General features: G+C 40.2%; 1 protein-coding gene across 2 annotated transcripts in view; it reads right to left on the bottom strand.

Moving 5' to 3' along the window:
* The window catches only part of Cenpj (centromere protein J), a 59,658-nt gene that overhangs the window by 12,148 nt on the left and 20,073 nt on the right, over positions 1-27,437 (bottom strand). For both annotated transcript variants that reach the window (XM_052191359.1, XM_052191358.1), the window contains 5 exons: positions 27,075-27,186; positions 25,652-25,754; positions 23,932-25,561; positions 21,695-21,827; positions 10,852-11,017 (listed from right to left, as the gene is read on the bottom strand). In XM_052191359.1, the coding sequence (XP_052047319.1) occupies positions 10,852-11,017; positions 21,695-21,827; positions 23,932-25,561; positions 25,652-25,754; positions 27,075-27,186 (2,144 nt within the window). The remainder of the gene's footprint in view (positions 1-10,851; positions 11,018-21,694; positions 21,828-23,931; positions 25,562-25,651; positions 25,755-27,074; positions 27,187-27,437) is intronic.

Here is a 27,437-nt window from a genome sequence, read left to right as displayed (position 1 = left end):
CTCCATCTGGTTCACAGACACAATCTGGGGCAAAGCACACTAGCGCTACAAGGGCACCCAAGAGGAAGACAGCACATCAGCAATCAGCTACAGGGGTAACCCAGCCATATAGTGTTGCAGTAATAGCCCCAGAGCCCCTCAGGAGGCCCAAACACCAGCCAGGGACAAGAACAACTAACTCCAGAGAACAAGATGGCAAAGGGCAAACGCAGGAACGCTACTAACAGAAATCTAGGCAATATGGCAGCATCTGAACCAAACTCTCCAACATCAGAAAGTCCTGGTTATGCCAACACACCAGAGAAACAAGATTTGGATTTAAAATCACTGATCATGATGCTGCTAGAAGAACACAAAAAGGACATAAATGAATCTCTTAAAGAAATACAGGGGAACATGAATAAGCTAGAAACCCGTATAATGGAAACAGAAAAAACACTTAAAGAAATGCAGGAGAATAAGGCTCAAGAGATAGAAGCCAATAAAGAAGAAACGCAAAAAAAAAAAAAAAACTTAAAAGAAATGCAGGAGAACTTGAGTCAAGAGGCAGAAGTCATGAAAGAGGAAACACAAAAATCTCTTAAAGAATTACAGGAAAATACAAACAAACAAATGATGGAACTGAGCAAAACCATCCTGGATCTAAAAACAGAAGTAGAAACAACTAAGAAATCACAAAGGGAGACAACTTTGGAGATAGAAAACCTTGGGAAGAAATCAGGGGACATAGATGCAAATATAAACAACAGAATACAAGAGATGGAAGAGAGAATTTCAGATGCCGAAGATACCAAAGAAACCATTGACTCAACAGTCAAAGAAAATGCAAAATGCAAAAAGCTTGTATACCACAACATCCAGGAAATCCAGAATACAATGAGAAGACCAAACCTAAGGATTATAGGTATAGATGAGAGTGAAGATTTACAACTGAAAGGGCCAGCAAATATCTTTAACAAAATTATGGAAGAAAACTTTCCCAACTTAAAGAGAGAGATAACTATGAATATACAAGAAGCCTACAGAACTCCAAACAGACTAGACCTGAGCAGAAATACCTCTCGCCACATAATAATTAAAATCCCAAATGCACTAAACAAAGAAAGAATATTAAAGGCAGTAAGAGAAAAGGGGCAAGTAACATATAAAGGAAGACCTATCAGAATCACACCAGACTTCTCACCAGAGACCATGAAAGCTAGAAGATCCTCGGCAGATCTCATGCAGACTCTAAGAGAACACAAATGTCAGCCAAGACTACTATACCCAGCAAAACTCTCAATCACAATAGATGGAGAAATCAAGACATTCCATGACAAAACCAAATTTACACAATATCTTTCCACAAACCCAGCTCTACAAAGAATAATAGGAGGAAAACTCTAATACAAGGAGGGAAACAACACCCTGGAAAAAGTACGATAGGACCGATCAGGAAAACAGAAACTAAACAGGGATACAATAAAACTAATTGAAGCTTTAGACCGATTGGATTTGACGGATATTTATAGAACATTTCACCTAAAGCAAAAGAATATACCTTTTTCTCAGCACCTCATGGTACGTTCTCCAAAATTGACCATATAATTGGTCACAAGAAAGACCTCAACAAATACAAGAAGATCAAACTAAACCTTCCTTCATCAAACCCAAAAGAACTTAATCACTCAAATATAAAAATAACATCAAAAATGACAGGAAGTAATAATCTCTATTCCTTAATATCTCTTAACATCAATGGACTCAATTCCCCAATAAAAAGACATAGACTAACAGACTGGATAAGGAAACAGGACCCTACATTTTAGTGCATACAGGAAACACACCTAAATGTCAAAAACAAAAACTACCTTAGAGTAAAAGGCTGGAAGACAATTTTACAAGCCAATGGTCTCAGGAAAGGAGCCGGAGTAGCCATTCTAATATCAGATAAAATCGACTTTCAACCTAAAGTCATCAAAAGAGACACTGAAGGACACTTCTTGCTGGTCAAAGGAAAAATCCACCAAGAAGAACTTTCAATTCTGAACATCTATGCTCCAAATGCAAGGGCACCCTCATTCGTAAAAGAAACTTTACTAAAGCTCAAAGCACACATTGCACCTAACACAATAATTGTGGGGGGCTTCAACACTCCACTCTCCTCAAGGGACCGATCAGGAAAACAGAAACTAAACAGGGATACAATAAAACTAATTGAAGCTTTAGACCAATTGGATTTGACGGATATTTATAGAACATTTCACCCTAAAGCAAAAGAATATACCTTTTTCTCAGCACCTCATGGTACGTTCTCCAAAATTGACCATATAATTGGTCACAAGAAAGACCTCAACAAATACAAGAAGATCAAACTAATCCCATGCCTCCTATCAGATCACTATGGTGTAAGAGTGGTTTTCAATAGCAACAAAAACAACAGAAAGCCCACATACACATGGAGGCTGAACAATACTCTACTCAATGACACCTTGGCCAAAGAAGAAATAAAGAAAGAAATCAGAGACTTTTTAGAATTTAATGAAAATGAAGGCACAACATACCCAAATCTTTGGGACACAATGAAAGCAGTGCTAAGAGGAAAACTCATATCCCTGAGTGCCTCCAAAAAGTAAATGGAGATAGCATATACTTGCAGCTTAGTGACACACCTGAAAGCCCTGGAACAAAAAGAAGCTATTTCACCCAGGAGGAGTAGAAGACAGGAAATCATCAAACTCAGGGCTGAAATCAATCAAGTGGAAACAAAGAGAACCATACAAAGAATCAACAAGTCCAGGAGCTGGTTCTTTGAGAAAATCAACAAGATAGATAAACCCTTAGCCAGACTGACCAAAGGGCACAGAGAAAGTATCCAAATTAACAAAATTAGAAATGAAAAGGGAGATATTACAACAGAAACTGAGGAAATCCAAAAAATCATCAGATCCTACTACAAAAGCCTATACTCAACACAACTGGAGAATCTGGAGGTAATGGACAATTTCCTAGACAGATACCAAATACCAAAATTAAATCGGGACCAAATAGATCATCTAAACAGTCCCATACCTCTAAAGAAATAGAAGGGGTCATAGAAAGTCTTCCAACCAAAAAAAAAGCACAGGACCAGATGGTTTCAGTGCAGAATTCTATCAGACCTTCAAAGAAGACCTAACACCAATACTCTTCGAACTATTCCACAAAATAGAAACAGAAGGAACCCTACCCAATTCCTTCTACGAAGCCACAATTATGCTGATACCAAAACCACACAAAGATCCAACAAAGAAAGAAAACTTCAGACCAATCTCCCTTATGAACATCGATGCAAAAATACTCAATAAAATTCTTGCCAACCGAATCCAAGAACACATCAAAACGATCATCCACCATGATCAAGTAGGCTTTATCCCAGGGATGCAGGGTTGGTTCAATATACGGAAATCCATCAATGCAATCCACTACATAAACAAACTCAAAGAGAAAAACCACAAGGTCATTTCATTGGATGCTGAAAAAGCATTTGACAAAATTCAGCATCCTTTCATGCTTAAAGTCTTGGAAAGAACAGGAATTCAAGGCCCATACCTAAACATCGTTAAAGCAATATACAGCAAACTGGTAGCCAGCATCAAACTAAATGGAGAGAAACTTGAAGCAATCTCTCTAAAATCAGGGACTAGACAGGGCTGCCCCCTTTCTCCTTATCTTTTCAATATTGTACTTGAGGTACTAGCTCGGGCAATTCAACAACATAAGGAGGTCAAAGGGATACAAGTTGGAAAGGAAGAAGTCAAACTATCATTATTTGCAGATGACATGATAGTCTACCTAAGTGACCCAAAAAACTCCACTAGAGAACTCCTACAGCTGATAAACAACTTCAGCAAAGTGGCAGGTTATAAAATCAACTCAAGCAAATCAGTGGCCTTCCTATACTCAAAGGATAAGCAGGCTGAGAAAGAAATTGGGGAAATGACCCCCTTCACAATAGCCACAAACAGTATAAAGTATCTTGGGGTGACTCTTACCAAACATGTGAAAGATCTGTATGACAAGAACTTCAAGACTCTGAAGAAGGAAATGGAAGAAGACCTCAAAAAATGGGAAAACCTCCCATGCTCATGGATCGACAGGATCAATATAGTTAAAATGGCCATTTTGCCAAAAGCAATATACAGATTCAATGCAATACCCACCAAAATCCCAACTCAATTCTTCACAGAGTTAGAAAGAACAATTATCAAATTCATCTGGAATAACAAAAAACCCAGGATAGCTAAAACTATTCTCAGCAACAAAAGAAAATCTGGGGGAATCAGTACCCCTGACCTCAAGCAATACTACAGAGCAATAGTGTTAAAAACTGCATGGTATTGGTACAGTGACAGGCAGGCAGATCAATGGAACAGGATTGAAGATCCAGAAATTAACCCACACACCTATGGCCACTTGATCCTCGACAAAGGGGCTGAAAACATCCAATGGAAAAAAGATAGCCTTTTCAACAAATGGTGCTGGTTCAACTGGAGGTCAGCATGCAGAAGAATGCGAATTGATCCATCCTTGTCTCCTTGTACTAAGCTCAAATCCAAATGGATCAAGGACCTCCACATAAAGCCAGATACTCTGAAGCTAATAGAAAAGAAACTGGGGAAGATCCTTGAGGACATCGGTACAGGGAGAAAGTTTCTGAACAGAACACCAATAGCATATGCTCTAAGATCAAGAATTGACAAATGGGACCTCATAAAATTACAAAGTTTCTGTAAGGCAAAGGACACCATCAAAAGGACAGATCGGCAACCAACAAATTGGGAAAAGATCTTCACCAATCCTACATCAGATAGAGGGCTAATATCCAATATATATAAAGGACTCAAGAAGTTAGACTCCAGAAAACCAAACAACCCTATTAAAAAATGGGGTACAGAGTTAAACAAAGAATTCTCACCTGAAGAATTTCAGATGGCAGAGAAACATCTTAAAAAATGCTCAACTTCATTAGTCATTAAGGAAATGCAAATCAAAACAACCCTGAGATTTCACCTTACACCAGTCAGAATGGCTAAGATTAAAAATTCAGGAGACAGCAGGTGTTGGTGAGGATGTGGAGAAAGAGGAACACTCCTCCACTGCTGGTGGGGTTGCAAATTGGTACAACCACTCTGGAAATCAGTCTGGCGGTTCCTCCGAAAACTGGGCACCTCACTTCCAGAAGATCCTGCTATACCACTCCTGGGCATATACCCAAAAGATTCCCCAGCATGTAATAAGGATACATGTTCTACTATGTTCATAGCAGCCCTATTTATAATTGCCAGAAGTTGGAAAGAACCCAGGTATCCCTCAACAGAAGAGTGGATGCAAAAAATGTGGTATATATACACAATGGTGTACTATTCAGCCATTAGAAACAATGAATTCATGAAATTCTTAGGCAAATGGATGGAGCTGGAGAACATCATACTAAGTGAGGTAACCCAGACTCAAAGGATGAATCATGGTATGCACTCACTAATAAGTGGATATTAACCTAGAAAACTGGAATACCCAAAACATAATCCACACATCAAATGAGGTAAAGAAGAATGGAGGAGTGGCCCCTTGTTCTGGAAAGACTCAGTGAAGCAGTATTGAACAAAATCAGAACAGGGAAGTGGGAAGGGTTGGGTGGGAAAACAGGGGGAGGGAAGGGGACTAATGGGACTTTCGGGGAGTGGGGGACCAGAAAAGGGGAAATCATTTGAAATGTAAATAAATATATCAATAAATTAAAAAAAAAAAAAAGATTTCCCAGTAGTGAAAAAGGGAGAAATGAGGTGTTGTAGATGGAATAAACAAAACAAAACTAGAAGTGAAGAAACTTCTAGACATGTCTATAAACAAACTGCAAATGTACACATAGAAATCAAGACTGAAGTCAGGACAATGTCATCAGTGAATTGAGAGCTACAACAAAGAAGGTAGAGGACAGCCACACCAAACAGTCTGCCAAAGGAAATGGCAGGTCACTTTACAAACTCACTAGGAGAGGCCCAAAAGCACAGTGATGGAACTCAGGGAGGATTACTAGTGCTAGCTGGGAAGAATGGAGGATGCCACTATCCTTTGTATCTCATTATGCACCCTGGAGACTAGCACAGCAGGCTCCTCATAAGGCTGAGCATGGCTTTCAGGACTGCCTAAGTCATTTTAGGCATTCCTGTTACATAAAATCAAAAGGGAAAGAACACTGTAAAATTCATTCTGAGAAACCAGTATTACTCTAATAGCAAAACCCATACAAGTACACAACAAAAATTCTCATTTCTGTACTTTCATGCCCCATCATCAGGCTAAGGATTGAATCCTGGGATTTGAGCATGATAGGCAAATGCTGACTTAGATCCTCAGGCTTAAAAATTCTCAATTAAACAAGTAGTTCTCTTTTCATGAGGTACAGGTGAGTGAACTGCAGGGACAAAAATGGAGAAGAGACATCGGGAAAGGAGGTTCAGTGGCCAGTCCAAACTGGGATCCATCTCAAAGGGAGGCTCAAAGGCCTGACACTATTACTGATGCTATGGTGTGCTTACAGACAGGAGCCTAGCATGGCTGAACTCTGAGAGGCCCAACAAGCAGCTTACTGAGATAGACACAGATACTTACACCCAACCAATGGACTGAAGTCAACCCCTGGGGCTGAATAAGGGAAAGGCTGTAAGAAGTTGAAAAGGAGGGTGACCCCATAAGAAGACCAGCAGTCTCAACTAACTTGGACCCCCAAGAACTCTCAGACCGCCAACCAGGCAGCATATACTAGCCAGTACATATACAGTAGAGGACTGCTTGGTCTGGCCTCAGTGAGAGAAGATGCACCTAACCCTCGAGAGACTTGAAACCCCAGGGAGTGGGGAGGCCTAGTGGGGTGGAGGTAAGTGTGGGGGACATCCTCTTGGATGAGGGCAGACCGGGAGGGAGATTATGACTGGACTGTAAAAAAAGATTAAAGATAATTAAATAAATAAATCATTTATTTCTGGTGATATGACCTTGAATAAGTGCTTGCATTTTAAAGTCAAAAGAAGTTCTCAATAAAGGTATATGCAGGCCAAATTAAATGCAGACAAAGTAAATAAGACCATACAACAACATGATTAGGTTGATTTCATTCCAGGGATACAGGAATAGTTAAACATGTAAATTAGTAAATGCAATGCAATACATAGATACAGAGATCACATTATCATCTCAATGAATACAGAAAGCCTTTGACAATATGAATATCCCATCACTTCATGATAAAAAGCCCTAAATAAGCTAGAAACAGAAGGTTAGAACAAAAGGCAAGAGAAATAAAAATAATACAAAAAAGGAAGAACTTCAATTGTTCCTGTGTGCAGGTAACATGAACCTATACTTAAAAACTCTAATGCAGAATTCTACCAGAAAACCCTCCAATCTTTCAGCAGATGCTTTCAGCAAAATGGCAAATTATTGTATACAGTCAATTAACAAAACTTATTAAATTGCTAATATATTAAATCACATTCACAAATGGGATGTGACAGAAATCAGGAAGACAGTATCAGTTATAACAGCTTTAAAATATACATATATCAGATTCTAAGACAAAAATATAACCAATGAGATAAAAATCCTCTACGGTGAACAATCAATCAATCAATAAATTGAACAAGACACTGGAGAATAAGATGAGTTCACACACTCGTGTGATACCAGAATATATTGTGAAATGTCTGGACTACCAAAAGCAATTTCAGATTCAGTGGATTCAAATCCCCAAAATTCTTCACAGAAACAGAAAACAAATCTATAAGAGGCATGTGAAAGCACATGAGACTCCCAAAAGCAATCTGAGATGAAGAGTCGTGCTAGAGGCTCCGCAGAACCTGGTCTCATATCATCGAGCTGCAGGAACAGGAACTGGCCCAGAGGTAGAGCAGGAGAGCCCAAGTGAATTCTATATAGCTATAACCACCTACACTTGAAAAGCAAATTTTGGAAACAAGGAAGATGACCAAGTTGCCCTCTGGACTCTACACATGCCTTGTGGCACACACACACAAATTAATGTAATAAAAAATTTTAAAAGTGGAAAAATAAAGGTAGATTTAAGTGGTCAGAGAAAAGATGAGATATTTTGTTCATCTTTTTATATGTTTATAATAGAAGTACATATTACCTTTTTCAAAGGTTTATTGCGCACACCACAAGGAATCAGTGTGTAAACAGCAACCACAGAGCATGCCTACATGCTTTATACATCATCTTTTAAGATGGGATTTTTAGTAGAGGATCAAAATTTAACCTACTATATTTAATAAACCAATGAACCAGATGTAACTTCTCCCTACTTAAATAAGCTAATAGAACAAATACCCAGAGGGCTAAGTACAGTGATGTGCACTGTGATCCCGACCCCTCCAGATGCTGCAGAGACGGGCTCTCAAAGTCAGTGTGGGCTATACAGTGAAACCCTGTCTTAAAAATAAAGAATAAAAACATAATATACAGTGTGTGGCAACTGCTGGAGACCAGCTCTGGAGGTCTAGTTCTCTCTTGAAGGTAGGCATGGGAAAGAGCCTCAGTGGGGGCAGGACTTGGTCTTGTGAGAGATTAAGGTTGCTTTCTATAATAACAGTTACCTATTTTGGCCCAAGCCCTAAGGCTGGAAGTTTATTTAACTCCTTCTCAGCTAGATAGTCACTTGCAGGAAGGAAAAAAGGAGACAGTTTAAAACAGGATTCTAATCTTTGGCTCTAAGTGGGTAGGGGAAACCTATCGGACAATTTGCTCTCCTGATTTCTAAGTTACTCTGCTGTCCTCCCCCTTCCTCCTAATCTTGCTCTCTCCTTCTGCTCTAATGTCATTGTTCCTAGTTTTGTACCTTTTTTAGGAAAATAGATCACATTTGCAAGCATCCTTTTTTTACAAGTTCAGTAAAAGTTCAAACATAAATTCAAATCATAAATTGAATAAAAAAACATTTACAACAGAGATGTTCATATTTGTTTCCATTACAACTAGTTATCTAGCTAGACATTCATTATCTGTTACTAGTCCACAGGTTGAGAGTCTAAAACTATATTTTTTGTGTCTAAGTTAGCATTGAAGTTTTGTATAGATAAACCCAGTCACTATTTTATCTTCTGTCCTTGCATCTACAGTAAATCCTTCATTCCCTTTTACGACCTTTGGTTAATTGTCTAACAGTCCTAAGGAATGTACTCTAAGTTGTAAAAGCCCACATTCTATCTCAGAAGCAATTAACTCATGACACACAAAGACTGGCAGAGTTCTATATATCAGAGTTTTTATAACAGAGAGGGCTTTAATAGCAGTCCTACTATAAAGGGCTAAGTAGTTATTAGTATAATTTTAGGAATTCTTATAAAATCATTAGGAATTAGGAAATCATATATTTGTCTAAATAGCATCACTATAAGACAGTACATCCACACTACCAGACAGTGCATCGTTGCTGATCTCAAAACTCTGCCCAAAAGTATGGGCTGCCAGGCGGTGGTGGCGCACGCCTGTGATCCCAGCACTCTGGGAGGCAGAGGCAGGCGGATTTCTGAGTTCGAGTCCAGCCTGGTCTACAGAGTGAGTTCCAGGACAGCCAGGGCTACACAGAGAAACCATGTCTCGAAAAAAACAAATCCAAAAAAAAAAAAAGGTATGGGCTAATACCTAGTGGTTGTTATATATATTTAATAACAAAGGGAAAGGCATATTAATAGAAGGAATATCTCCTAAAATGCCATCCCCTCGGCCTTGCCTACAAGGGCTTATTCATTGTGGTTCACAGTCCACAGTGAAATCATCCCAGGAAGATACCTGCTAGTCTTTAGAGTATCCCAGATGGCTCCTGGCAGACAACTAACACTGCAGGTGTGCAAATGAGAGGCAACATTGCCCTCTGGTGCCATGCAACATGAGAACTGTGGAAGGCAGATTGTGAGCTCACATTGTATGCAGCACAGGTACAGCTATGTAAAACTGTGTTGGTAAGCTGGGGTGTTTAACTTAGTCTAACATATATGCTGGCTTTTATACTTAGCTAAATGAGTTTCCTTAGAAGCTTTGCATGTGTCAGTGTATAGATACATTAATCTGGTTTTTCCTAGGTTTCTAGTTCTAGAGAGACAGCTCAGTAAGGAAGAGCACCAGCTGTTCTTCCAGAAGATCTGCTTAGATTCCCAGCACCCACTTGGTGGCTCATAACCATCTGTAACCCTAGTGCCAGGAGATCTGACACTCTTTTCTGATCTCCAGGGGCATTGCACATATATAATGCACATACATACATGCAGGCAAATACATGCAGGCAAATACATGTAAAAAATAAAATTTAAAAAGTGCATTCATTGTTTTTAATTGCTACTTTCCTCTGCCATGCCCATACTCACCTCTAAGATGAGCAGAACCACTACTTGCCCTCTCACTTTCTAAGTTTTGGACCTAAATCGCTAGTTAGTACATAGGCATAAAACTGCTATGAATGAAAAGAACTAACAGCAGTCACTGTGCAATGGTCAAACTGAAGGCCTGACCTGAACTGATGTACATCCATGTTCTGGGTTCTTGGTCCCCAGGGCCTCTGCAAGAACTCTTATTGACAAAAGGACTGGCAACTGCATCTGTCAGTCACACTGTGATACCCATTTTTCTCCCTACCCATCCCCGTCTTGAGACAGGCTTTCACCCTCTAGCCTCTTCCCCCTCAGCCTTCTAAGAGCTTGAATTAGTGGCATACATGATACCCAGCTCATACTTTGTTTCTGAAACATCAAAGAACTGTAATGGGGTCTTATGAGATTGCTGTCTTTATGAACTGGAGTGTGGTAGAAAGCCAGGTACCTGTATTTCTTCGCGCTCCTTTTTATCTGGGAATGTTCTTGCAGCTGCTGTGTACTTCTCGAAGACTTTGCGCTCCTTTTGTAGTTTCTTTGTCTCCTCCTTTCTATACTCTTCTATTCGAGCCAGTTCTCTTGCTTTTTGTTGTTCAAAGTCAGCAATTTCTTTCCTACAATGAACATACCACATTGTCATGGGACAGTCTCAGTATAATGACCTATGTGCACCCAAGTATAATAGCATAAGCTGTCGTTCCTAACATTTGGTGGCTGAGGGTAGATATAGGATCCCTTGAGTACAGAAAGACTCAGCTCCAGCCTGTGCAACACTGAGAGACCCTTCATCACAAAACTTAACAAAACAAATAAACAAACAAACAAAAAAGCCCTATGCTATAATCCCCACTGCTAAAAAATAAGTAAATAAGTAAATCCACCTATGATCCACTGGCCTCAAAGGTTAGCCAGTTCACTTGCCCTAACATTCATTCATCAAGCATCTACTAGGTGCCCACTGTGAATGTAGGAAGTGAGATGGCACAGCCTCTCAGAAACAGCACCAGCAGACGGCTCCACAGGTGAAAGGGCACTGCACAAATCTGATGCCGAGTTGGATCCCATGGTGGAAAGAGGACAGAGTCCTGAAACTGTCCTCTGACCACACTAGTACCATGTCATGAACAAACCTCACAACATATACATGATACACACACAAATAGCGAAAAATAAATAAATGTATGACACATTAGAAGCATTAGGAAGAAAACAAGAAGCACACACAATAACAAATGTAAAAATAATTTTTAAAAAAATGTAATAAATGTGGAAGACTGGAGTGCACTCACACAGTGGTGCTCGCAGAGTGGATTAAGGGAGACATTAAAGGCAGCCTAAGACTCAGAACTGGATGGCTGGGCTGGAACTGTGGCCCTCTCCCTTAAGAATGCAGACCTAGGCAGCCCTTCTTGTCAGGACATGTTTCCTCAGCACTATCTGCTGGCCAGTTTCAGTTCTCACAGATTTATAATCCACAAAATACATAACCTGAACTATGCACCGTAGTCTTGCTTTGGAAAAGGATTTCATATCTCCCAGGGAGCTAGGATCTGAAATTAAACTGCTCTATGGGTCAGAAATCCATTCATATTCTCATATCTGGAACTCCACAGACACTGTTCTACGACATAGAAAATACCCTCAGGAAACAAACTTGGCCCAAAAGAGTGGCTGCCTTAAACCCACAGAATGCCCATACTGTAGGAGACTGGCTGCAAAACCTGAGGGTGCTGGGGTGTAAGCCGATCCCAGCTCTCACCCCACTCCAGGGGCACACAGCCCACAGGTGTCTAAAAGGAAACTACAAGTACTAGCATTTACCTTCTGTTCACTGCAGTAGGCACTGCAGCTCAAGAAGTAAGCTGGACAGAGACCACTACAGAAAACCACAGCTAGTCAAAATGCAGAATTGTGGACCCCAGGCCCAGGGGACATATCTACAAAGCACTCTAGCACCCAGTGCTCAGGGGACATGGTGACAGAGGGAGCAGAAAGACTAAGCACCAGACATCAGGGAGTCTGCTGTGAGATTGTGTCTTCTAACAATGTGAAGCCATACCCATAGTCTACTGACATAACTACGGAAAAACCATGAACTGAACAAGAGTGAGGCTGAGAGCAGAAAAAACAGTCTTCCCCACGGAAAGGCACACGGGAAAGTCATCCAGTACCAAACGGTCAGCCCTGAAAACACACATATGAGTAACTGACAGACAGACAGACTGAGCAAGTTGTATTTAGGAATACACATGTATATACACACATGAATGCAATAACAATGAAAAGAAGGCCATGAATTTAAAAGAGGAAGGAGGGGTATGTGGAAGTGTTTGGACAGAAGGGAAAAAGGGAGGGAGAAATACTGTAATTCGGTTATAATCTCAAAAAAAGAGTAAGCAATGAGTAAGAAGAATACATCCTACCCCTTGGTTAAACATACCTTTTCTACTCCCTCAAGGGTGGATTCATACACCAGTTAAACCTAACAGGCACACAGAGAGCACCACCCAACTGCAAGAGCTCATCCTTCCCAAATATGAATAGAGCATCCCTACCATTTGGAGGCTGTGAGACGGCCCTCAGCAATCTAAACTGAATGAAATCATGCAAAGTACCCTGTCTAGCCAGAAGAGAGCAAGTTCCAGAAACTGGTACAACTAAACACCAGCAAGCACGCTGGAAAGGCATGGCTCTGGGGTTTTGGTTGGTTGGTTTGGGGTGTAGGGATTGGCACAGGGTCTCGTTCTGTCATTCTGTTATACCCATGGTAGCCTCACATTTGTGGCATCCTCCTGCCTCAGTTTCCTCAGTGCTGGGACTACAAGGCTGAGCCACCACTTTTTTGATTTACTGGTTTATTCAAATTTTAATCTATTTTAAACATTGTATATTTGTGGTAATTTATGATTATAAAGCATCCTTTTTCTTAGAATGCTATAAAGGCCCATTTCATTTGTATGCATAGGGTCCCATTCTAAAGTATCCAGTTTCCTTGCAAATTTTAAATCTGACTGAAATATATACATATAATATTAAACTATAAAAAAATTAGTGGATTTTCAGCATAACAGTGTGAATATGCCATGACCTCCAAATTTGTTTAAAGGTTGGCTTCTATTTCTGAAAAATTCTGTGTAATGAGTATAAAATACCATGTGAGTTTGTAATGCTAAATCCCCATTTTAAACATCACTTTCTATGTGTATATGGGAAACAACAAAGGTAGTCACATGTACCTCAAAAGTAGTAGGTATTCTACACATCAAATGAGGTACAAGAAGAAAGGAAGAGTGACCCCTTGTTCTGGAAAGACTCAGTGAAGCAGTATTCAGCAAAACCAGAACGGGGAAGTGGGAAGGGGTGGGTGGGAGGACAGGGGGAGAGAAGGGGGCTTACGGGACTTTCTGGGAGTGGGGGGGCTAGGAAAGGGGAAATCATTTGAAATGTAAATAAAAAATATATTGAAAAAAAGTAGTAGGTATTTTATTTTAATGTTATGTTTACACAATTCAATGTTAATTTTTTTCTAGTGTCCTTTTCCATGGCAATTAACTGACATTTTAAAGTAATATAAAACAACATACTATTACAGCAAATATCTTCAACAAAATTATGGAAGAAAACTTCCCTAACCTAAAGAGAGAGATGCCCATGAATATACAAGAAGCCTACAGAACTCCAAACAGACTGGACCAGAACAGAAATACATCCTGTCACATAATAATCAAAACCCCAAATGTATTAAACAAAGAAAGAATATTAAAGGCAGTAAGAGAAAAAGGCCAAGTAACATATAGAGGAATACGTATCAGAATTACACCAGACTTCTCACCAAAGACCATGTAAGCTAGAAGATCCTGGGCAGATCTCATACAGACTCTAAGAGAACACAAATGCCAGCCAAGACTACTATACCCAGCGAAACTCTCAATTACTATAGTTGGAGAAACCAAGATATTCCATGAAAAACCAATTTTACACAATATCTTTCCACAAACCCGGCCCTACAAAGGATAACAGGGGGAAAACACCAATACAAGGAGGGAAGCCACACCCTGGAAAAAGCAAGACAATAACCTTCTTTCATCAAACCCAAAAGAAGATAACCACTCAAATATAAAGTTAACATCAAAAATGACAGGAAGCAATAATCACTATTCCTTAATATCTCTTAACATCAATGGACTCAATTCCCCAATAAAAAGACATAGACTAACAGACTGGATATGTAAACAGGACCTTACAATTTGCTGCATACAGGAAACACACCTCAGTCTCAAAGACAAAAACTACCTTAGAGTAAAAGGCTGGAAGACAATTCTACAAGCAAATAGTCTCAGGAAACAAGCTGGAGTAGCCATTCTAATATCAGATAAAATTGACTTTCAACCAAAAGTCATCAAAAGAGACATGGAAAGATACTTCTTGCTGGTCAAAGGAAAAATCCACCAAGAAGAACTCTCAATTCTGAACATCTATGCTCCAAATGCAAGGGCACCCTCATTCATAAAAGAAACTTTACTTTTCAGCTCAAAGCACACATTGCACCTAACACAATAATTGTGGATGACTTCAACACCCCACTCTCCTCAATGGTCCAATCAGGAAAACAGAAACTAAACAGGGACACAGTGAAACTAAATGAAGCTTTGGATCAATTGGATTTAATACATATCTATAGAACATTCCATCCTAAAGCAAAAGAATATACCCTTTTCTCAGCACCTCATGGTACCTTCTCCAAAATAGATCATATGATTGGTCACAAGACAGACCTCAACAAATATAAGAAGATCGAAATAATCCCATGCCTCCTATCAGATCACTATGGAGTAAAAGTGGTCTTCAACAGGAACAAAAACAACAGAAAGGCCCACATACACATGGAAACTGAACAATACTCAATGATACTTTGGTCAAGGAAGAAATAAAGAAATCAAAGACTTTTTAGAATTTAACGAAAATGAAGGCACAACATACCCAAATCTATGGGACACAATGAAAGCAGTACTAAGAGGAAAACTCATAGCCCTGAGTGCCTCCAAAAAGAAAATGGAGAGAGAATACACTAGAAGCTTAAAGGCACAACTGAACGCCCTGGAACAAAAAGAAGCTAATTCACCCAGGAGAAGAAGATGAGAGGAAATCATCAAACTCAGGGCTGAAATCAATCAAGTTGAAACAAAGAGAACCATACATAGAATCAACAAAACCCGGAGCTGGTTCTTTGAGAAAATCAACAAGATAGATAAACCCTTAGCCAGACTAACCAAAGGGCACAGAGACAGTATCCAAATTAACAAAATTAGAAATGAAAAGGGAGATATAACAACAGAAACTGAGGAAATTCAAAAATCATCAGATCCTACTACAAAAGCCTATACTCAACACAACTGAAGAATCTGGAGGAAATGGACAATCTTAGACAGATACCAAATACCAAAATTAAATCAGGATCAAATAGATCATCTAAACGGTCCCATAACCCCTAAAGAAATAGAAGGGGTCATAGAAAGTCTTCCAACCAAAACAAGCACAGGACCAGATGGTTTTAGTGCAGAATTCTATCAGTCCTTCAAAGAAGACTTAACACCAATACTCTTAAAACTATTCCACAAAATATAAACAGAAGGAACACTACCCAATTGGTTCTATGAAGCCACAATTACGCTGATACCAAAACCACACAAAGATCCAACAAAGAAAGAAAACTTCAGGCCAATTTCCCTAATGAATATCAACGCAAAAGTACTCAATAAAATTCTTGCCCACAGAATCCAAGAACACATCAAAATGATCATCCACCCTGATCAAGTAGGCTTCATCCCAAGGATGCAGGGATGGTTCAATATACGGAAATCTATCAATGTAATCCACTACATAAACAAACTCAAAAAAAAAAAAAAACCACATGGTCATTTCATTAGATGCTGAAAAAGCATTTGACAAAATTCAGCATCCTTTCATGCTTAAAGTCTTGGAAAGAACAGGAATTCAAGGCCCATACCTAAACATAGTAAAAGCAATATACAGCAAAACAGTAGCCAACATCAAACTAAATGGAGAGAAACTTGAAGCAATCCCACTAAAATCAAGGACTAGACAAGGCTGCCCCCTCTCTGCATATCTTTTCAATATAGTTCTTGAAGTCCTAGCTAGAGCAATTAGACAACATAAGGAGGTCAAAGGGATACAAATTGGAAAGGAAGAAATCAAACTATCACTATTTGCAGATGATATGATAGTATACTTAAGTGACCCAAAAAACTCTACCATAGAACTCCAACTCCTACAGCTGATAAACAACTTCAGCAAAGTGGCTGGTTACAAAATCAACTCAAGCAAATCAGTAGCCTTCCTATATTCAAAGGATAAGCAGGTTGAGAAAGAAATTAGGGAAATGACACCCTTCACAATAGCCACAAACAGTATAAAGTACCTTGGGGTGACTCTTACCAAACATGTGAAAGATCTGTATGACAAGAACTACAAGACTCTGAAGAAGGAAATGGAAGACCTCAGAAAATACAAAAATCTGCCATGCTCGTGGATTGGCAGGATTAATATAGTTGAAATGGCCATCTTGCCAAAAGCAATCTACAGATTCAGCGCAATCCCCATCAAAATCCCAACTCAGTTCTTCATAGAGTTAGAAAAAGCAATTCTCAAATTCATCTGGAATAACAAAAAACCCAGGATAGCTAAAACTTTTCTCAACAGTAAAAGAACTTCTGGGGGAATCTGTATCCCAGACCTCAAACATTACTACAGAACAATAGTGTTAAAAACTGCATGGTATTGGTACAATGGCAGGCAAGTGGATCAATGGAATAGGACTGAAGACCCAGAAATGAACCCACATACCCATGGTCACTTGATCTTCGACAAAGGAGCTGAAAACATCCAGTGGAAAAAAAGATAGCCTTTTCAACAAATGATGCTAGTTCAACTGGAGGTCAGCATGCAGAAAAATGTGAATTGATCCATTCTTACCTCCTTGTACTAAGCTAAACTCCAAGTGGATCAAGAACCTCTACATAAAACCTGACACAATGAAACTAATAGAAAAGAAACTGTGGAAGAGTTCCTGAACAGAACACCAATAGCTTACGCTCTAAGATCAAGAATTAACAAATGGGGCCTCATAAAATTACAGTTTCTGTAAGGCAAAGGACACCGTCAAAAGGACAAAACGGCAACCAATAAATTGGGAAAGGATCTTCACCAAGCCTACATCTGACAGAGGGCTAATATCTAATATATACAGACCCCAGAGAACCAAATAACCCTATTAAAAAATGGGGTACAGAGCTAAACAAAGAATCTTCACCTGAAGAACTTCAGATGGCTGAGAAGCACCTTAAGAAATGTTCAACATTATTAATCATTAGAGAAATGCAAATCAAAACAACCCTGAGATTTCACCTCACAAAGTCAGAATGGCTAAGGTTAAAAACTCAGGAGACAGCAGGTGTTGGCGAGGATGTGGAGAAAGAGGAACACTCCTCCACTGCTGGTGGGATTGCAAGATGGTACAACCACTTTAGAAATCAGTCTGGCGGTTCGTCAGAAAACTGGGCATAACACTTCTGGATGACCTTGCTATACCTCTCCTGGGCATATACCCAGAGGATTCCCCAGCATGCAATAAGGACACATGCTCCACTATGTTCATAGCAGCCTTATTTATAATAGCCACAAGCTACAAAGAACCCATATGCCCCTCAATGGAGGAATGGATATAGAAAATGTGGTATACTTACACAATGGAATACTACTCAACAATTAAAAACAATGAATTCATGAAATTCTTAGGCAAATGGTTGGAACTGGAAAATATCCTAAGTGAGGTAACCCAATCACAAAAGAATACACATGGAATGCAATCACTGATAAGTGGATATTAATTATCCCAGAAGCTCTGAATTCTCAAGACAATTAGCATATCAAATGATACCCAAAAAGAGGGAAGGAGAGGGCCCTGGTTCTGAAAAGAGTTGATCCAGCATTATAGGAGAGTACCAGGACAGGGAATTGGGAAGGGGGGTGATTGGGAAATAGGCAGAGGGAAGAAGGCTTATGGGACCGATGGGGAGGGGGGAACCAGGAAAGGGGAAAGCATTTAGAATGTAAACAAAGAATATAGAAAATAAAAAAAATTAAAAATTAAAAAGAGAAAGAGAGAGAGAGAGATGAGCTTCACGGTAGTTACATGGTTAATTCAAGTGCCATTCCCTGGGTACGATGGCTTTAATATGCTGAGCGCAGGATCATCCAATATTATTGAATTTAGGAAAAATAATGAAGTGACTAGGAGAAAAAAACAAATGAACAGAAAACTCAAAATAAATAAATAAATAAAACCAGCAAAGTGAAGGTCATGATTTGCAAAAGAGGGCCCATAAGATCGATAAAAGCTCCACACAGATCCTCTGAATTCATGTCACTATTTGATTAAATTATCTGTAAGAGTTTGGAGGTACAGCTCTAGTGTTATAATTTTATAAAATATAAACTTTTATCAAAAATATTTATACATTGTAACAATCTATTGCTTTTGCCCTCCATAACTGCCAACACAAAATGCATAAAATGTACTTCACGTAAATGCTACAGTTTGGACTGTCTGCTTGGCCACTGTACAAAATGGTGAAATTAAAAAGTATGCTCATCAGGGAAATGTAAATCAAAACAACCCTGAAATTCCACCTCAGACAAGTCAGAATGGCTAAGATGAAAAACTCAGGGGACAGCAGATGCTGACAAGGATGTGGAGAAAGATGAACACTCCTCCACTGCTGGTGGGATTACAAGCTGGTATAACCACTCTGGAAATCAGTTTGGTGGTTCCTCAGGAAAATGGACATAGTACTACTAGAGGCCCCTGCTATACCACTCCTGGACATATACACAGAAGATACTTCAACATGTAATAAGGATACATGCTCCACTACGTTCAGAGCAGCCATATTTCTAATAGCCAGAAGTTGGAAAGAACCCAGATTCCCTCAACAGAGGAATGAATACAGAAAATGTGGTCCTTTACACAATGGAGTACTACTCAGCTATTAAAAACAATGAATTCATGAAATTCTTAGGCAAATGTATAAAACTAGAAAATATCATCCTGAATTAGGTAAACCAACCACAAAAGAACACACATGATATGCACTCATGATAAGTGGATATTACCCCAGAAGCTCAGGATACCCAAGATATAATTCACAGACTACATGAAGCTCAAAAAGGAAGACCAAAATGCTGATACTTTGGCCCTTCTTAGAACGGGGATCAAAATACCCATGGGAGGAGATTCAGAGACAAAGTGTGGAGCAGAGACAGAAGGAAAGGCCAATTAGAGACTGTTCCACCTGGGGATCCATCACATATAGAGATGTGTGGATCTCTACACACAAACCCAGACACTACTGCGGATGCCAACAAGTGCTAGCTGACAGGAACCTGATATAGCTGTCTCCTGAGAGGCTCTGCCAGTGCCTGACAAATACAGAGGGGGATGCTCTCAGCTCATTGAACTGAGCACAGGGTCCCCAATGTAGGAGCTAGAGAAAGGACCCAAGGAGCTGAAGGGGTTTGCAGCCGCACAGGAGGAACAACAATATGAACCAACAAATATCCCCAGAGCTCCCAGGGACTAAACCACCAACCAAAGAGTACACATGGAGGGAATCATGCCTCCAGCTACATATGTAGCAGAGGATGGCCTTTTCAGACATCAATAAGAGGAGAGGCCCTTGGTCTTGTGAAGGGTTGATACCCCTGTGTAGGGAAATACCAGGACAGGGAGGCGGAAGTGGGTGGGTTGGTGAGCAGGGGGGAGGGGGGAAGGGATAGGGGGTTTTCAGAGAGGATATGAGGAAAGGGGATAATATTTGCAATGTAAATAAAGCAAATATCTAATAAAAATAACACAAAAACAGGATGCTTAGAACTCAGAGCATTACACCTTGGACATACATATGTATAGTGCATACTATGATCCTCACTGTGACTGACAAACAAACGATGCCTAGACTGATGTAAGTGTACAGGGCGTGTCAATAAAGGGCTCATCATGTTTTGGGAGATCTGGCTAAATATCCTTGAGTGTTTAGACTTTGGGAATGCATACAGTTAGCACAATGTCTTGGTTCCAGATGATCAGAAGTTTTCACTCTTAATATTAAATAAATGCTGAAGTTCTGAGCCACCATCCCCAGCTTTTATGGTTTATTTCATTTTATTTTGCAGTACTGGAGACTAAACTCACAGCCTCACATTTGTGAGTTCAACCATTGAATAGTCTTGACTACATTGGGAGACTCAAAAATTAAAGAGAGACAGAGACAGAGAGACAGAGAGAGAAACAGAGAAAGACATACAGAAAGAAAAAAGAAAAAAGAAAAAGAAAGAAAGGAAAGAAAGAAGGAAGGAAGGAAGGAAGGAAGGAAGGAAGGAAGGAAGGAAGGAAGGAAGGAAGGAAGGAAGGGGAGGAAAAGGGAGAGGGACAGACAGACAGACAGACAGGTGAAGGTAGGTGCTGCCTAGACAGAGAATCAGACATGCAGAAGAAAATAGCACATGAGATAAAAACAAAAGGGAAAGTGGCCGTGAGACCACAGAGGCAGAAATCTCACTGATCCACTGCCTCAGCCACCAGAAGGTGGGTGGGTAACAAAGCCCAGCTAGAGGTCTGGTCTTCAGCCTTCCAGCTTCTAGACACACAAATTTCTATTGGTCCCCAAGTCACAGTGCTTTGTTAACAACAACCTGGGAAATGACCATACTGGCCAGTTGCCACTGGGTTCAGAACTACAAACTGTTTTTTGAATTTCAACTCATCTTACCACTGAAAGTTTCTCTTTAATGTATATGGATAAACTAGGTCAGTTCATTTAATTAAAATAAATTTTTTGAGACAGGTCCTCATGTAATCCAGACTGGTCTTGAATGCCCTATATAGTTGAGAGCAACCTTGAACTTCTGATTCTCCTGCTATTAACTCCCAAATCCTGGGGTTATAGGAACGTGATGCCACACACCTCAGGCTCAGGGCTGCTGGGACCCAAATGCAGGAAACCTCATCATGCAAGGTAAGCATTCGCATCGAAGCTACCTCCCCTGAACTAAGAATATACTGATATAACAGAAATGTATCCTCTTTTCATTTACAGAAATATGTCTTCTTTTTCATTTATATCTGTTACAAGAGATGAAAACTGCCAAAACTTTGAACAAAGTCTTAAAGAAACAAATAATTGTATTTTCTCTTCTCATAGATGAAAACTTACCTCAGTTTTTCCAAGGCACTTTCTCGTTCAATACGAAGTTTAGCTAAAGATGTGTTCTCAGCTTTAAATTTTTCTATTTCTGATTCCAATTCAATAACTTTCTCTCTTAAAACCTGAGATCGAACACTGTCACCTATAAAACAGACCATAAATTCTGAACTTTTTACAACCAAACACTAGCTATCTATGAATGCAACAGTCAAGAAGGTTTGTCATGGAACCTGTGCCATTATGAAGCTGGCTTTGTAAAAGCAAACAGTTTAACCTTAGGAAAGAATCAAGGTTGGACAGCTGCATGCCTGTAATTCAGTGCTCAGAAAGCAGAGGCAGAAGGATTACTCTAAATTTAAAGGCAGCTTGGTCTACATAGTGAGTTCCAGCCCAACAAAGGACTGATACTATAGGTAAAAAGAAACAGTTTAACTCAAATCCTTTAAAAAGACTAGCAAGTATAGAATATGAATTAATTTACATGAGATCTGAAGGGCTAATCAAATACCCAAACCAAACATAAACAAAAGAAACAGCAGCTGGACATGGCCACACTTGTGATCTGATCACTCTGGAAATAAAGGAGAAAGGATCGGATCGAGAGTTCAAAGGCAGCTTGAGGTAGACAGTAAGTTCAGGCCGGCCTACAGAACTGGTCAGTATCCTATAACACACACGCGCGCGCACACACACGCGCGCGCGCACACACATACACAGACACACACACATGCACACACGCACATACACTCACGCACGCATACATACATGCGTGCACGCGCGCGCACACACGGAAGATAAGGGGGTTGCATAATTCTTTTTCATTATTAAATTTGCTATTTAAAAAGTAAATAGAGAAATTTTTGGAAACACTTTTTATTGTTTAAAATTATATGTACATATAAGTCTGCATATAGATATATACATGTAAGTGTGGTACCCACAGAGACCAGAGGTATTAGACCAACTGGAGCTAGAGTTACAAACCATTGTGAGCCACCTCATGTGGGTGCTGAGAGCTACATTTGCATCCTTCCTAAGAACAGCAGTGCTTTAACTGTGAGCCATCTCTCTAGTCTCAAAACAGAGAATGCTTTACCCTAGAGTTCAACAATCCTAATCTGGCTATCACTTAGTCCTGCCCTCCTGAAAGGTACATCTGGTCTATACAAGAAGATAAAAGTATGTTGTAGACAGAACATTGTATACATGTCAATATCACAATAAAAGTACATATGAAGTGTCTACAAAGAAAGCCCCAAAATGGTATGAAATTTACCTTTGGAAATTTTAATTATAGATGTTTTTGCTTTGTTACATTTTCAAGCATTCAAATTTCCTGCATATCTGAGTTTATGTGTTAGAGCAATCTTAAAATATTACCTTAAGCAAAGAGCTGGAAGTGAGGATGCGGCTAGTAAGAGCACTTGCTATCCTTCCGGGGATCCGAAGTGGTTCCCAGCACTCACACAGGTGCTTACAACCACCTGGGTGGTCAGCACCAGGAATCTGAGGCCTCTTCTGGCCTCCTCAGGCACCCACATATCTATGTCAGATACGCACGCACATACACATGCACACACACATGCACACACGCACAGACACTGACACAAATTCTTATGTATCTTAAATAAGTCATGGGAAAATGGCTCTAAGAAGTAGAAGTAGAAATACTGCTTTAATGCACACACACATATATATTTACTTTTCTACATGTAAGATTATTTCAGAATGCATAAATGCAATGAATGGTAATGTTTATACCATCATGAAATGCCAAATCTAGGCAAGGAAAAAATATAATTGTATAGCAGATACACACACACACACACACACACACACACACACACACACTACACCTTATCAACAATCTGTAATTTCTAAGTTTCAGTTCCTAGCAGTCAGCTACAAGCCACATATATTTAGCAGAAAGCTTCAGAGATTGTTTTCAAACTGTTCCGTTCTAAGTAGCAGCGCAGTGAAACAGCAGTGTCCCACTGAGGCATTGTCCGCTTATGTCCACGCAGCCCAAAAAGTCACTCATTAGTCACTTGGGACCCGTGGTAGGGTCAGACCCACTGTTGCAGAATTGCAATGTTCCTATTTAACTCTTAATGCCCTAAAGGACAAGAGTGGTGTGCTGGCAATCTGATTGTGCCAAAGATAAAGTGCATGAAAATTACGTGCACATTAAAAACAATGACAGTGTAGTAGCACACCCTCTAACATTTTCTCATGCCTTGACTTACCTGGTGGTTGATCTTGACTCAGGTTTAACTTGGGTTCATTTTCTAAGTGTGAATCTATTTTTGGCTTTGGTTTCAAAGAAGGGAAGAATTTTACCATCAAGTCAGATGGAGGAGGAGGGCTTGTGTTCCTGTCAGACTTGCTGAAGTCCTCTCCCTTCTTGACTGGTGCAATTTTCCTTTTTATTGTCTTGTCCAGAACATGCCCTTCACTCTGACTGTGGCACTGTGTCTGAGGTGTACCATACATGGCTTCCTCTCTGGGAATAACACTGTGTTCACATGGATTCTCCTCAAGGTCTGTCCAAGATCTTTCATCATCGAAGTCAATTTTACTCCCATCTTGAGAAGAGGGCAGTCTCAGTGGTTCCAATACTTTATTGTTCAGGTTTTCAACTATGACAGACTCATCACTGCTACACTCCTTTTCAGATAGATCCAGGTCTGCATCTCTCCATTTATCTTCTTGAGCCCCAGTGTCCCTAAAAGGTCCTTTGGTATCACAGACTTGTGGACTGTCCTCTCTGTTACTGAAGACCCTGTCCCCAACCTCGGTGGACGGTTTGATGGTAATGTCATGCTGCTCCTCAGACTCAGTGCTACTGTCGCTGTGGGCAACATCATCATTCCTTGCATCCCATCGGCTCTGGTTCTCAGACATGCTGGTTTGGAAGGCTTTCTTACTAAGTTTACAGGACAGTTCCCTCAAACCGTCAGGTGGCCCTGAACCCCGAGACAAGAGCATGGCCTCACATTCACTCTCGTTTTCATGTGCAACACCATGACAGGGAGTCTCACTGCGGTTCCTCTGACCCCTAGGATCTGCCTGCTGTGCCTTCTGCTGCTGCACAGCTTTGACAGGAGTAGAAGACAGCCTGTGACCCTCGTAGATCTGTTGATCCCTTTCTAAGATTTTCAGTACAAATGAGGAATTACTAGAAAATGATATTTCATCAGCAGCCCGTTCCAAAAATAAAAATTCATCTAATTCCAAGTTTTCCTTTTCTTTTTCTCGTTCCCAATTCTCTAATTTTTTCTGAAGAGAAAAATCCAGGGAAGATTCCGTCTCTCCGTCTGTCTCACATATCGGGCTCCTAGAGACCACACAGCCAACCGGTCCTGTGGAAAGAGGAAGTCTCTCTCTCCCCTGGGTCTTACTCCACACCTTGCAGCCAGCATCCCAGGGCTTTATACATGCAGGTACATTTTCCTTATTATTAGCTTGTACATTTCGTTCTGATTTGACCTGGTGTCTAAACTGTCCATCACATTTCTTCCCCATCTGTACTTTAAGTCCTGGTGGGGAGAGACTTTCTCTCATACTGGTCTTGGTCACTTTGGGTTTCTGCCTAAGTGAGGACAAGCCAGGCCTGGATCTAGCTTTACTGTCCTTTTTAATAGTGGGGGTGTCTGCACACAGGTCTTTATTGATGAGAGCCGTTTTCCTCTGCAAATGCTGTCTGTCTACTTTGGACCCAGACTGATCCTCCGATGGGCTCTGGGTACTTGCTGGCTTACTTTCGTTTCCCTTTTGAAGTTTAGATTTAGCATTAGTAAACCTAGCTAAACCATCTCCTCTTTTTAAAAATGGTTGCTTGGGTTTCGTTTTTGTTAGCAATGGTCCTTCTGCTTCCTAAAGTAAAATGACAAAATCTAATTAATTCGAATACACAAGTCATGTCAGTTTGAATACTGATAGCTATGGCCACACCGCTCCGCTCACCCGCAGCTGCTTCTGTCTCAGCTCTCGCTCTTCCAGTCGGATCTGCTCTTCTACGTAGTCCTCAAATGTCTGCTGCTTGCCTCTGATGGCAGCTCTGATGGGCCTAGTCATAAAAAACCACGTCATGAATCCCAGGACTTGGGAGGCAGAGGCAGGTGGATTTCTGTGTTTGAGGCCAGCCTGGTCTACAGAGTGAGTTCCAGGACAGCCAGGGCTACACAGAGAAACCCTGTCTTGAAAAACAAACAAAAAAAGCCAAAAGCAAACAAACAAAAAAAAAAAACACATCATGAACACTCAACTCAGTGTAACAGTCAGTACTCAGCCTGCACTATAAGCCAGCATTCTCCAGGACCAGGCGCAGGTTAGAGTTAAACAGCAGAGTGCAGGCCTCACGTGGACCAGACCCTAGTCCAAACCCCAGAACAAAGGGAAAACAGAAAAGAAAAAGAGCAAGATGTCCTCACATTCAGACATGAAAGCAGTCGGAGGCCAGTCAGAGCTACACAGTGAGACTCTGTCTCAAAACAAAACAGGGCAGGTAAAGGTACCTGCTGTGCAGGCCTTAACATAGTCATTATTTAACCTTAAACATAGGTTAAATAACATATTCAGTATATATTTTTAAATTAAGAAAGGTTGTCAAGTAAAACCATAATCAAAAGTTATCTGGCCTATAATATATATTAGAAATTCAAAGATATAAAAGAATAAATTAAAGATACTTTTTCTTTGAAGTACTTCTTTTAGTTTTCACTTTGAGGACAGGGTTTCTCTGTGTAGCCCTGGCCACCTGGAACTTCCTGTATACACCAGGCCAACCTTGGACTCTTTAGAGATCCACTGGCCTCTGCCTCCAGGATGCCGGAATTAAAGACATCGCCACCACTGCCCAGCTGAACTAACATTGTTTAATTTCTCTAACTTTAACTAATGATGCAAATATAATTTGTAACTGACATCAAATGTGAAGTTTCAACATCTGGTTTTCCTTTTTTCCATGACTGTATTTAACTATAAGGCAACATTTTTTTAAATAGGAGGGGGCACATCAAGGTCACTCTGTTTATTCCAGGCTATCTTCAGATTCTGCTGTGTAGCCTCAGTGCTAGGTTTACAGGCTCGAGTTACAATATCCAGCAGAAGGGGTGTGTGTGTGTGTGTGTGTGTGTGTGTGTGTGTGTGTGTGTGTGTGTAAGTGAGGAAACTCCACCCAGTTCTTCCAATACAAGGTCACGGCTACTTGAACTTTCCTTATTTCCCCACCAGTTTCTTGCGTAACAGTATGCAGTGGGTTACATCATCAACCTAATGCTCTGAAGCACATTCAAGAGAAACAGGAGAGCATAGATCTCTTGAACAGCAGGCTCAATAAGGAAAACATCACAGGGTTCACATCTTAGTACTTTTCTAAGAGCCATACCTTTCTTCAATATTAACCACTTCTGAGGAATCTCCACTTTTTTGTAAGTTTACATCCTTCCCTTCCTGACTCCTCCCCATCTTCTTTTCCCAACGAGGTAAAACACCTTCCCCTAGAATAAAAATTAGAGACAGCTTAGTTCAAAACTGCAGAATAAAGTTTTAAGACATAAGACAATCACAAGTTACTAATATTGAATGATTGTAGTACACAGGGCCTGTGCACTAGGTAGGACACAACCTAATGTACATCCCTTGCCTAGTAGAGCCTTAAATTTGATCCCCAGCACCAAAAAAAAAAACCAAAAAAAGGATTTGAAAAATGTAGCCAAGTAGGCTGACATACATCTGTGATACCAGCACA

Source organism: Apodemus sylvaticus, chromosome 8 (genome assembly GCF_947179515.1).
Source record: "Apodemus sylvaticus chromosome 8, mApoSyl1.1, whole genome shotgun sequence".
Taxonomy (NCBI): Eukaryota; Metazoa; Chordata; class Mammalia; order Rodentia; family Muridae; genus Apodemus; species Apodemus sylvaticus.
The sequence above is the reverse complement of the archived record's forward strand: the minus strand, read 5'-3'. Positions and strand labels throughout refer to the sequence as shown.